Source organism: Mustela nigripes, chromosome 1, assembly GCF_022355385.1.
Source record: "Mustela nigripes isolate SB6536 chromosome 1, MUSNIG.SB6536, whole genome shotgun sequence".
NCBI classification, from domain to species: Eukaryota; Metazoa; Chordata; class Mammalia; order Carnivora; family Mustelidae; genus Mustela; species Mustela nigripes.
In genome coordinates, this window is record NC_081557.1 from 164,141,223 (window position 1) to 164,154,043 (window position 12,821).

A 12,821-nucleotide genomic window follows, 5' to 3' on the forward strand; every position below is an offset into this window, starting at 1 on the left:
TCAAATCTAGCTCTGATTTCTTAAAAAGCTAGATGACCACTCAGCATGGACTCTGACCTCTCAGGAGATAAATCACTTTAAGGGTGGGTGAAGGAGGGGACAGAAGGCTGTTTCTGTGTGTCAGTGTGTGTGTGTGTGTGTGTGCACGTAGGCATGTGGGTGTTTGTGTGTACAGCCAAAGGTTCACTGGCATAAATAATTCAAGAATTCAACAAGTTCTTTAAAAATGAAGGAGAAAGCTCTAGTAACTGGTGACCTGGTAGCATTATCCCTTCTGGAGAAATAACTCCAGCTCTTCGTTGGTTTCCTTGATAGATTGAATAATCATGCAAAAACATACAGTATTACTTTCCTAACTACTGACCGGACAGACCAAAGCATACTCACATCAATTGCTTATTTTAATGTCAAATGTTTATTTCTAAGCCACAGTTGCCTCAGCACAATTTGTAAAAGAAAGGAATCCCCCAAAATGAAAATTTTTTGGTCAGGATATTTTCTCCGCAGTTATAAGAATGAAAAGAAACACCTTGGTATCAAGAATTACCATTTCTTCCACATCATTCTAATAAGTTGCATCTAAATATTTTCCTTGGACATCATTTTTTTAAGGGTGGAAAAATATCCATGGGGGGGAAAATGTTTGTATTCATGAAAATAAATTGGGGATAGTCTTTGCCAGGGAATATATCTAGAACATCTTTGTTTTGGTACACTATATCACTAATTGCCATATTCTTATTATTTGATATAACAGGCATACTTTATTACATAAAACAAAGTGCACTGAAAATGAACAATGTTAGAAACAAACTGCAATTTGGTGTATCTTAAATCTTCAGGTGATTAGATAGGAGCCGGAGCGCCATATACAAATTTCATATCAGTACAAACGCAACTCTCTTTCGTGATGAAAATGCACTTAGTAGCTTAGTTCTTTTTGCTTGAGCAGATAGGGCATCCAATACAACTGAAACAACCTGATAACAATTTTTTTTTTTCAATAAAAAGGAATGCTCTGGTTTCTTAACTGACTCCCACATTTGAGGGAGCCAGAAGATGGCATTTGCTCTTTAAATATATTTCTCTTGCTGATTTGAGACACAAAGCCACCAAGATTCTTCCAGCGGAAGTAGGCACCACACCTCAGATCACCAGGCCCTCGGGGAAGGAAGCCTGTTAAATAAGTAAATCTGTGATGTGCGGTGGTGGGCCCAGCACCTCGAAGACAGCATGGTGGTTGTGCACAGAAATCCCTTCAGCAGACTCAGTGAAAGGATGAGAGTTCTTTAAGTTCATGCACATTTTATTGAGTAGTAATATAAAATGCTTTTTCTTTGTCATTGTTACAAGTGCATGCTTTGATTGCCAACATTTCAGAAGTCAAATTACAAAGGCAAGGCTTTAGGCTGTAGTGAATTACTTGGGCACTTATACAATTGTTAAAAAATATGAATGGACTTTTGTTGTTGTTTCAGAATGAACCAGTTGTAACCCGTAACTGATATACAAAGGGAAAAAAGTGAAAAAAGTACATATTTTGTGGCACATGACAGAACAGAACAAAATAACTAAACCGTTATGACATTAACAGTTACCATGCATTTAGAGTTTCACATGTAACTACAAACTTATTTAAATTTCACAAGGTTTGTTAAACATGCTAACCGTCTATATGTGCACTGACAAGCTTATGTTAAAAACTTTTAAGAATACTCTCCCCTTTAGATTTTTTCAAAGCTTTTTTGATTACAAAATTTCAAAGGCATTAAGCATTTTAGAGAATATAAAGTACGCCAGTATACATACATTTCCAGTATATGTCAGACCACTAAGCGCGTTACAGTCTCATACAGGCCGATACAGCCATTTTTTTTTCTTAAAAAACATGCATAGGCAGATTTTTTTTTTTTTTACAGAATATAGATGCTTTATCACTGTACTTAATATGGTGTCTTGTTCACTATACTTAAAAATGCACCACTCATAAATATTTAATTCAGCAAGCCACAACCAAGACTTGATTTATCAACAAAAAAAACCCCTAAATATAAACAGCAAAAAAAGATAGATGTAATTATTCCAGTTTTTTTAAAACTTAAAGAAAAGAAAAGATACTCATTGCTAAATTAATAAGATAAGTGTTATATGGAAAGAAGGGCATTCAAGCACACTAAAGAAACCTGAGGTAAGCATAAACTGTACAAAATTAAACTGTCCTTTTTGGCATTTTAACAAATTTGCAACATTCTTTTTTTTTTTCTTTTTCTGTTTTTTTTTTTTTTTAAGACTGCCTAATTCATTTTATAGCCATTGTCTGACAAGAGTAGCAAAACATTATCAATAAATAGTCCTTATTTAGTTTGTACATCATTTTGTTAAAAATGTTTGATGTCATCCATTTTTAGTGCTGCGACTGTAAACGTACAATAGAGTAAGAAATTAGACAAAGTTTTCGTGTCCAGTAACATAATAAAAGACCTTTCATTAACCTACCTAGAAGTCCCCAATGCAGTAGGAAAACATGTTCATTCCCCTAACATTGCAGTATATACTAGCATTAGCTTTCTTTCTAATTTTTTTTCTATAAGCATTTTTAAAAGGCATACCCAAAAGAGGTGTTCAATCACCACCCCCACCAAAATATAGTTTATTATCTCTATCCCTCTTTTTTAATGATAGTGTAAACTGAATCCAATTCCTGGCCCCCAGAGCAAATAAGCTACCATCAGAGGCAAGAACATCCAACTGCTGATATGCAGCAATCCCCATCATGCCCTGCAGCTCAAAAAAAAAAAAAAAAGAAAAAAAGTGAACAGGAAGTGGTCACTGGATATTGCTGCTATTACTGCCATTGCTGTCCGTGCCGTTAGTCTCTGAGGCGAGAGCCTTGTTGATGGAGTTAAGGTTGGCGTCAGAGGGCATGGCATCTCTGCGAGGTGGCATCCTCTCATTAATTCGGTCTAAGCCCTTGGCCTCCTCGAAGCTAGTGATCTTATGTTGTGGTGAAAATCCTTTGATAGCTAGACAGAAAATCATTAAAAAAAAAAAAAAAAGAAAAAGAAAAATTAGGTTAGCCAGAGGAAAACAAAGGGCACAGCTGCTGCATCAGGTGAGGTTAGAGATTTCGCAGTGAGTGAGGGAATCCTTTAGTAGAGAACAGAATGACGGGACCTGAACACAACACAACAGACTCCTTACCATACCCGAAGATAACCAAAAAGTTTGAAAACAGCCAATGTCTCTTGCCAACCAAAATGTCCTCTTCAAGTTAGTAAGATGTAAGCATTGCTCTGGTTCTTCGTAAGAGTTTATATTAATGAAATCCGAAGTGGATATGTCAAGAGGAAAGTTGCTACCAGGGACAGGTATCCAGACTTAGCATTAACTGGCCACATCATTAGCATGGTTACTGTGTCAGACACCCTAACCTAGACAGACCATAACATAGGCTTCCACTAGCTCTTCTACTGTACTAGTAATGGCAAATTCAGTAGAGTCAGGCAAGCTATGCCTAGAAGTCTAGTAGAGAGCTTTAGAGCAGAAGCTAAAAGGAGCTCTGAAAGGAATTAAGTTTAGGGGCATTTCCATGCCATTTCAGAATCCCAGAAAGGCTTTCTTGGCAAACAACTCAACGGCTACATGAAGAAAAAAGAGAAATTACAAACTCCCGTTTCTCTAACTCAACTTTGGAAGCATGTGGAGTGGGTGACAAGGTAAGAGAAATTCAGAAAAATCCAGATCAGATCACTAAGTAGAAAAACGTTGTCCACCCTTCAGTGCAAAACAGGTCAAAATGATGTTCATCTGGTATCCATTACTGCCTAAATCAAAGCAAACCCCTTTCCTAGTAGATTAGGCAGATATAAGTGATGCTTTACGAATAAGGAGAAAATGCCTTTCACAACTTTCAGCAAAAATTACAGGATTGGTTTGGGCCCTATTCAGTGAAAACATGGCATTCTCAAGGGGACATAAGGATATTTGATTTTTTTCATTAACCCTTAGTATGCTGTAGAACTAGATCAGACATTTGTGCAAGAAGCTTAATGACTTCTTCAGTGGGCGCACCAACCAGTGAGCTGAAAACAAGGTACATATAGGGAACCAATGACATCAGTCTGCTTTACTTCCTGTGATGTGCAAGCCAGATACTGAAGGACCAATCACCAGAGCTGAATTGGGCTACATCTCCTTGGCTGATCGGGGACGGGGACACTTTTGCAGTACCTTTACCCTCCCCACCTTATTTTCGGGGGAGGGGAAAGGAAAGCAGTTTCAAGCTGAAACTTTGCCAGCCAGTCCTACACAAATGTGTAGTGCCTTTCACTAGCATGGATGAAATTTTTTAAAGAGCTACACCATTGCTTCCAAACTCATGAAAGGATGAGAAATAGTTTGTTACCCTTCTGCATTTTAAAGGTTAGCAAAATGGTGATTAGTCAACTGTGAGAGGAAGAAGATGGGGGAAATGAGGAAAGACCAAGGCCCAAAGCAAAGCTTCTTAATTCTTCTCTAATTTGGAAATAAATTGCAAAATAACAGAGCTGTCTAATGAGCACCCACCCTGAACACTCAGTTATTTTGAGGGACAAAATAATGGCACAAAGTGGTATTCTACTCTTTTTCTAAGCCACTGTGAACATCACTTCATCATAACAAATAAATACAGAAGTTTGCCAACATGATAATTTGTGAAGCGATTTTATTATTTAAATGGTAAAAGAGGCATCTCAGGGTTTTCAAAGCCAATAGGGTGAGAGCGCAGAAATTCAAACTCTAGCTGGAACAATGGATATGTCCCGAATGGGGCTCCATCTCTAATCAAATCTCTAACCCTGGTCTGGAAGAATGTGCTCTGCTGTAGTTGCTGGTCAGACAATGGGTATTAGCAATTTACATTGGTAGTATATTGAACACAACACAGAGTCACAGAAACCACAGAAAACAGCCAAACTATCAACAAGAATGCACACTGCAGATTAGAATTTGCCAAGAGGAATAGAGAATTCCCACATAAATAGCAGTTTATTCACTGCTATTTAGGAAGCAGTTGTATTTTCTCTTACAGTGCTATCATTTCCCCTACCAGAACCAAATCATATGCAAATTCGACAGTCTAAAGTGGCACTTTTTACATCGTATCGAAGGACCATATGCACACAATTTTGGGAAAAAAATTAAAAAAAAGTGATCTTGCAAGAACAAAATACAACTGAAGAATTTTGTTTTAAAGGGGAACTTCAAATTATTCTTTTTAAAATTTCCAGAGGGTGTGGTATGGATAATATTAAAAACTATTTTGATAGGCAGTCCTCTCTTGACTATATTGTTCAAGCACTTGATTTGAAAGTCATTTCTAGAGGACCAACGATGTTGTCCTTTTGCCATGCTAGGCCACAGTGGGGGAGGTACAGTTCTTGATTTTCTGTCCTGCGCCTTAGCACAGTGCCTGGCACCAAACTGACACTCAGTGAACCATCAGTTGAGTGACGACTCGATAGTCACTGTTCTTGTCACGGCCACTGCCACAGCCACTGGGGATTTTTGAACTCTTTATAATATCTTAATGGTGCTAACTGTCCTACAAATACCAATAGGTTAAAATTTGTAAGACTAGCAGAACTGTTTACCTCATACACAGCTGTCTCACACTGGAATATTTTTTAGAGACATAAATCAATGTTGAACTACAACAAAGCACTATTCAAACGAACACTTATTTTTGGCTAGAAACTTCTGAAGACTAGATTTAATAAAGCTATTTTTCTTCTCTTCTCTTCAGTGCTGACTGAAAATGATTTGAGGGAGGGACATGGTTCAGCTCAAAGAATATTATTTTATGCGATATTCGTCAAAACAGCTGCCATAACCCCCACCCCACATCGTTCAAGATTTCAAGATATATAATCCTTTGATTTTCTGTGACTATACTAGGTTCGTTGTATACAAAGTCAAACATAGCTTTAAGGGAAAATAAAAACAAACAAACAAACCATAAAAGGACATTTTCCCCTTTAAAGCAAGAACATTTTGGTTAATACTGAGCCACAACTGTTAGCCCAACACCCACACACTCTGTACAAGCTACAGCAAAAAAATAAAAAATAAAAAAATAAAAAAATGAATACACCCAGCAGAGCCCTTATCTGTTGCAGGTACAACAGAAAGGGGACTGGCCAATTTACCTTCATCAGCCTCAATAGCCTCAACAGTAGCTGAAGAGAAGAAAGGGGGTGCAAAATGAATGAGAAAAATGAGCAGAGGATTTTTAACTCTAAGAACAAATCAGTGACGATCAAGGGAGCTCAGAGAATTAATGTTCCTGTAAGTGCTGGATTCTGGTACAGACAACAAAACAGAAATGGTAAAAAGAAAGGGAAAAAAAAAAACCACAACAAAAATGAGAAGTTTATTTTATGAGCTGGATACACCTATCTGAGTGAACTGGTTTTTGTTCATGAAATAAATGACAACGGTCAACCCTTTTGAAAAACAAGACATTTTTCTTTTATTTAGATTGAATCAGTAAGAGACTAGGTCAATCTTAGTCGGACACAGAAAGTATACAAAATCTACTTCTACGCTTGGCGACTTAAGATTTGAAAATGCTACTCAAAATGGCAGACCTCGAAGGAGTGTCATAATATCAGTGGGATAATTCACACTATTTAACATTAAATGGCGTGATTCCTAGCACAGTGAAAAAGTGGAGTGTGTGTATGTGTGTGCGAATCTGGAGGAAGAATAAAATCAATGTGTCTGAGTTGCTAGTCCTTTAAAGACAAACACAGAGCTTGTCTGGAGTGGTGAGAGAGAGGGAGAAAAGGTGGGTAATGATATGCACAGTCTGGACTTCCTCTGCCAGGCAACCCAATTTAAAGTCAGTTTTCTTTACTGGAATACCACCCATGGAAAGGGAATTCTTGAAATGCTATCATCAAGTGGTAACATGTCAAGTGCAGTAATAATTCTATCAGCATTTTAAAGAAGAGACAGTCCAAATACTGAAACCTCAGCATATTTCCGAGGCAACACTTTTAAAAGCCCACTGCTTTCTCAGCAATTTTTATAATAAGGTTAGGGTCTATATTCTCACCAATACAGGTGTATGAGTCTTTCCACGTTATTAAGGCCAGCTGCTATCTTCCTAATTAAGGGCTAAAATGTAAAACTTCTCGGTAACTCCAAAATGTTTAATATTAAAATTCTACCCCTTCCCTTGAATTTGCATATTTCTTAAAATTTAAGGTTTTAAAACTAGAGCAACTGCCAAACGTACACTCTAACTTCCTTACAGTGCATTCTAAATGCCTTCTGATAAAAATGTAAAATATTTACCACTATGGGGAAAAGCTAAACAGTAAAGCTTTAAGCAGTTTCTTCTTTTTGATAATTTGAAATCCAGACAGTAGATTTTGAAATTGTTTCAATGGATGTGGTTTAAAATATATATGGGGTTTTCAAGTTCTCAGGACTAACGAGGTTCTAGCCCTAATGTCTGATATATGTGGATGTGTTTGCACGTGTCAGAGTTCAACACAGAAAAACACAAACCAATGGATTCAACATAAAGTAACAGAAAAGGAAACTGAATAAACTAAGTTAAAATACAGGTGAAAATCTAGTAACAAAACAAAGAGTTTTAAGAACTTAAATAACTTAAATTCAAAAGTAAACCAAAAATCTGGAACCACACCAGCACCCACGTATCAGAAGTATGCGCTGCCCATTATTAAATGTCTTCTTCCAAAGCAGATGTGGCCCATAGTCTCTGATAATACACCTGCTGTACCTTAAAATGTGCTTATCAGAAACTATGCATATTTCAGTCATTTAGATAGTTGTGTATTTTGTGCAAATGATCCATTTATGCTAATTTTTTTTAGAGAACATGTTTATTTTGGTGGGAGAAATTTTTGTTTTTTAAAAGTTATTAGGATAATTTTTAGTTACAAATTCAAGGGTAGATTTACTTCTATGCCTTTTCCTATCTTCATTTACAAATTTGTGTCTTTTCTGGAAACCAGAGACACTGATTTTGGAATAAACTCACATGAAAATAAAGAAAATTATCATGACGCTGAGCACGATTCTCTGCGTAGAAGAGGTGTGTCTAAATCATGTAACTATAGGAATACGTGAATCTTCTAGATTGAAGGATAGAGATCGGGAAAAAAGTAACCCACAAAAAAAGATTCAGGGAAAGGTAAGGGAAAATAATCAAGAGGCTGAGATTAGTTTTTAAAATGTTATAGTGGATTTTTGTTTTATTGATTTGTACGCATTCACTTCAAGTATAATTTAATAGCAAATTTTCATCATGTATTATTAAAATGGACTCTAATTATAATGATAGTACATAATGATAGCTAAAACAGCAAGACAAAATTCACAAACGTAAAAGAGTATGCAGTGCTGTTTTGTCTGGTGTGGTAGCCATTAGTCACATGTGGCTATTTAAAGCAAATTAATACAAATTAGCTAAAATAAAAAAATCCCGTTTTGGTGTCTCCGTTGTAGGAGCTGTATTTCAAGTGCTCCACAGCCAGTGGCCTCTGGACCAACCCAGAAATTTCCATCATCACAAAAAGTTCTCTAGACAATACTCGTCTAGAAAGCTACACATTTTAACTAGCGAAAAAAAAAAATTAAATCTTTATCTCTATCTTAAAAGAAATGTTTTCATTCTTTTTCAAAAATAAAATGTCATTCTTCTCAGTCTCCTCTGTCTCGGATGGAGAAATCAAAGACACATATGACTCCCAACTTCTTTTCAAGGAGATAACGAAGTCACCTTTTTGAGGTCCTTCCATTCTCCACTATAATCTAGGCCTCCGGACGTGTATCTACCGGTGTGTTTATTTTTTCAGTCAAATAGATAGCCCGAACATTTAGCAGAAACGTAATTTATAAAAAGCTATTTTTAGCAGCGGAATGGCTCTAAGCTGTCAAAGCCGTCCTGCGTGTGGCCAACCTAAGTGGGCTGTCCCCAGCCAGCGGGTGTGGTGACTGCTGTGTGTACGTGGCGGGTGGCAGGTGGCAGGTGGCAGGTGGCGGGGTGGGCGGAGGATGGGCGAAGACCGCGGTGCAGGGACGACCCGGGAGCTATTCTGTCGGACAGCACTGGTCCGACTGCTATGGGGTTTCAGCCCTTCTTCCCGCCGAGAAGGTCTGAAGACCGAGGCCGCGCTGACAGGGGTGAGTAATTCGGGGCTCTGACGACCCCGCGGCCTGAGCTGTCCCCCACACGCCCGCACCACCCGGCCTGCTTACCGCTTTGCAGGGTCTGCTTCCCTCCAGAAAGCACTCCGCTGGGGAGCATGCCCGTGGGGGTCAAGCCTTTCAGCGTCAGCACGCTCTCGCTCTCTTCTCTGCAAAGGCACAAGGCGGGGAGGGGAGCGGACATTAACTTTGATTTTCTTTCAAAAGAAAAGGGGGGAAAGGCATAGTAGAACTCCCATTTCCCTCCACCCAGGCCCTTGGATTTCACTTCGTTTCAAACATACTGCGTTTACATACATTCCTACTGAGGTCACGCCACGTCAGTGGACAGCTGCCGCGCTAGTTTACGCTTATACACCGGCACGGGCGCAGCCTCTTGCGAGTCCCGAAGATACAGAAAACAATTCACATTCTGTAAGCAGGCACTGCCCTGCGGTGTTTGCTGGACAGCCACCGTGACACCCATAAATATGTTGAAGATGAGCCCTGGAGAGTGCGGATGTGAGTTTTCCAGCCAAGGCTCAGCAGAAATGAGTGGAACTTACTTCCCTCGGGAGAGAAAACCAAAGAGTATATATGAGGGATTCAAAACAAAACAAAACACCCAAAAACCTGTCTGGTTTATAGATTACGGAACTAGAAATTACATTCAAGGCGCTATTAAGTAATTGACATCACATGGTAAGTAGACAAATACTGACATCCAGCCAGGAAAGCCACGGGTAACATTTCCCACCTTTTCAGCAGTGTTGCCCGCCACTGATGTGCTAATAGAACTTTATTGTATTACTCACTGTGATGATTGTCTTACATCTTCTGCACATCATCATTTCAATGCTATTTATTCGTCACAGAACTATTAATCACTTTGAGTTATTAATAAATCATCACGATTAAATAACCATGAAATAGGAATACTCTCATCTCTTTCCATGTAGCTAACGCTGTAATTCTACATAATCAGAAAGTGTTTATAATATAAATATATAGATATATAACATCTACTATATGTACCAAAGCCACGTTTTATGAAGCTATCTAACATGACCCAAACAGAATTCTTAAACGATTCTCCAAAACCAGCTACTTCCACAAACTTTCTTCAACTTCATCTTTTCGTTCAGTCTCAGGAATTACCCCTTCACTCCTGTGCTCTCTCTCTCTCCACCTGCTCCACTCAGCTGGCAAACCTTGAGGGCTCTACCATCAAAGTATTTCCAGCATCTTGCCACTCTCACAATCCTACCACTTCCCTTTTTAAAGCAGTTTTGTGGAGTAGAAGCAACATCCCATATAATTCATCCATTTAAAGTATGTGATTTAATCAGTTTTTTTTAGTGTATTCACAAAATTGTGAAAGAATCACCTTAAACAATTTTAAAGTATTTTCAGTGCCCCCAAAAGAAAATCCATGTCCATTAGAGTGGCTCTCCATTTCTTTCACCCTTATATAACCACTAATCTACTTTCTGTACATTTGCTTCTTCTAGATGTTTCATAGAGGCAGAATCATACAATGCATAGCTTTTAGCAGCTGACTTCTTTTGCTTCCCACCAGCATCTCTTGCCTGGATTTTTCCAGTAGCTTCTGTACTGGTCTTCCTGCTCCATCCTCATCACACTCTCTGCCTCCATCCCTGTCTATTCTCAGTGTACCAAACAGGCTGGGCCTTTTAATACATATGCAGATCCTACCACTTCCCTATACAAAGCTCTCCAAAGGCTTCTCCTCTCATTAAGGGTGAAAAGCAAAATCTTTAGGTTTGACCACAGCCTTTGAAAACTAACTCCCAACCCACGCTCTCCTAACCTCACCCATCTGTCATACTCCATTTCCTATAGCGTGCACTCCCCTTAGTGTCTCTCCAACACATCTGGCACACCTCACCTCAGGGCTCTACCCTTCTTTGGCACACTCTCCCTCCAGTATCTGCATGGCTCACTACCTCTCTGCCTTCAAATTTCTGCTCAAGTATAGCCCTCTAAGTGAGGACTTCCTTTATAAGGCTGTTTATATACTGCCCCTCTCCCCTTGCTGATTTTATTTTTACCTAAAGCACTTATTACCCCTGAAAAACTATACAGTTTATTTATTCTGTTGTTGTTGTTTTAAGTATCCAGACAGGAAAGCACCTGGTATATAGTCCACATTCGAAACACATTTACTAAAAGAATGAGTAAAAGGAAAATAGAATGGTGATGTTATCCACCTTTGAGACTTCTATATCCTTTACTATAGTTGTCTTAAAAATGTTAGGTTTGAGATGGTCATTAATCATTGCTTGCCCTCATACAGTACTGTAACCTTTCCAGGCTTCTGCTGTCAAACCAGTAGAGGTCACACAAAGAAGAACTAATTTTTTTTAAAAGATTTTATTTATTTATTTGACAGAGATCACAAGTAGGCAGAGAGGCAGGCAAAGAGAGAGGAGGAAGCAGGCTCCTCGCTGAGCAGGAAGCCTGATGTGGGGCTCGATCCCAGGACCCTGGGATCATGACCTGAGCCGAAGGCAGAGGCTTTAACCCACTGAGCCTCCCAGGCGCCCCAAGAAGAAATCATCTTAAGTGCTAATATGTGGATTTGGAATTGGGAGTCCCTCTAAAGAAAGGAACATATCTTCTTTTTTGCATTCATATTCGAAATCAGGATTCCTCCCTTCTTTTCCCTTTTGCACTCAACGATATTCCTCATCTCCCTATATTCTGATTGTTGCTCCTGCTGCACACAAAACCCAAGCCTCATAGTTTCTGGCAGCTTCCCCATTCCTCAATTCCAACCACATCCACTGAGTCTTCCCTCACACACCTTGGCTCTACGGCCCACTGATAACCACGTCCACTTCTGGAAAGACTCTTTGCAGAGGTCTCAATCACTTTCTTCCCTAGTTCTCCTCCTCCTCTGGCCTCCCCTTTCCCAGTCCCTTGGATGATCTTTTTCCTCTGGCTCCACACCTGTGCTTTCTAAAATGGAAGCTTCCAGCCACGTGTGGCTCTTATCCACTTGCAACCTGACTTGAGATGTGCTGTCGGTATGAAATGCTCACCAGGTTTCATACACTTAATACGAAAATAAGAATGTAAGACATCTCCTTCAGAAGCTTTATACTGACTACACATTGAAGGGATAAAATTCTCAACATATATGTTAAATAAAAGACGGTCTTAAAATTAATTTCACCCATTTCTTTCTACTCCTTTACTGTGACTTCTAGAAAATGTCAACCTACAGATGTGGCTCACATCATATTTTTACTACAAAGCACTGTTCTAGAGGATTCTTTTCCTTTTCTCCTGTGTCTCCTCTCTTTCATAGCGAGACCATCCACTTGGGCTACTTTAGTCTTGTGTCCCCTCTGTCCCCTCTCATGACATTTCCTACCCTCATCTCTCTCTAAAGCTCCAGGGTAGAATTCCTGTCCGTCTCTGAATGAATATTCCACCGGCATCCCAGAGGAAAAATATGCCCAAATCAATTTATCATAATCCTCCCCCAAAATACCTGTTAGGTATTCAAATGGAGAAATACTTCCTCTTCCTTAGATGACAGCACTATCACCCAACCCACTGCAGAGGCTAGAATCGCTATGGAATCTCTT

The 12,821-nt window shown here is 39.1% G+C and overlaps 1 protein-coding gene across 2 annotated transcripts in view; it reads right to left on the minus strand.

Annotated features, from left to right (window-relative positions):
* Positions 1-392: 392 nt before the first annotated feature.
* PPP3CA (protein phosphatase 3 catalytic subunit alpha) overlaps positions 393-12,821 on the minus strand; it is a 325,865-nt gene continuing 313,436 nt past the window's right edge. Inside the window, exons 12-14 of one of the 2 annotated variants that reach the window (XM_059376531.1) lie at positions 9,277-9,374; positions 6,189-6,218; positions 393-3,023 (exon numbers count right to left, since the gene is read on the minus strand). In XM_059376531.1, the coding sequence (XP_059232514.1) occupies positions 2,827-3,023; positions 6,189-6,218; positions 9,277-9,374 (325 nt within the window). In that variant the 3' untranslated portion in view covers positions 393-2,826. The remainder of the gene's footprint in view (positions 3,024-6,188; positions 6,219-9,276; positions 9,375-12,821) is intronic. The other variant, XM_059376542.1, reaches the window with a different exon arrangement.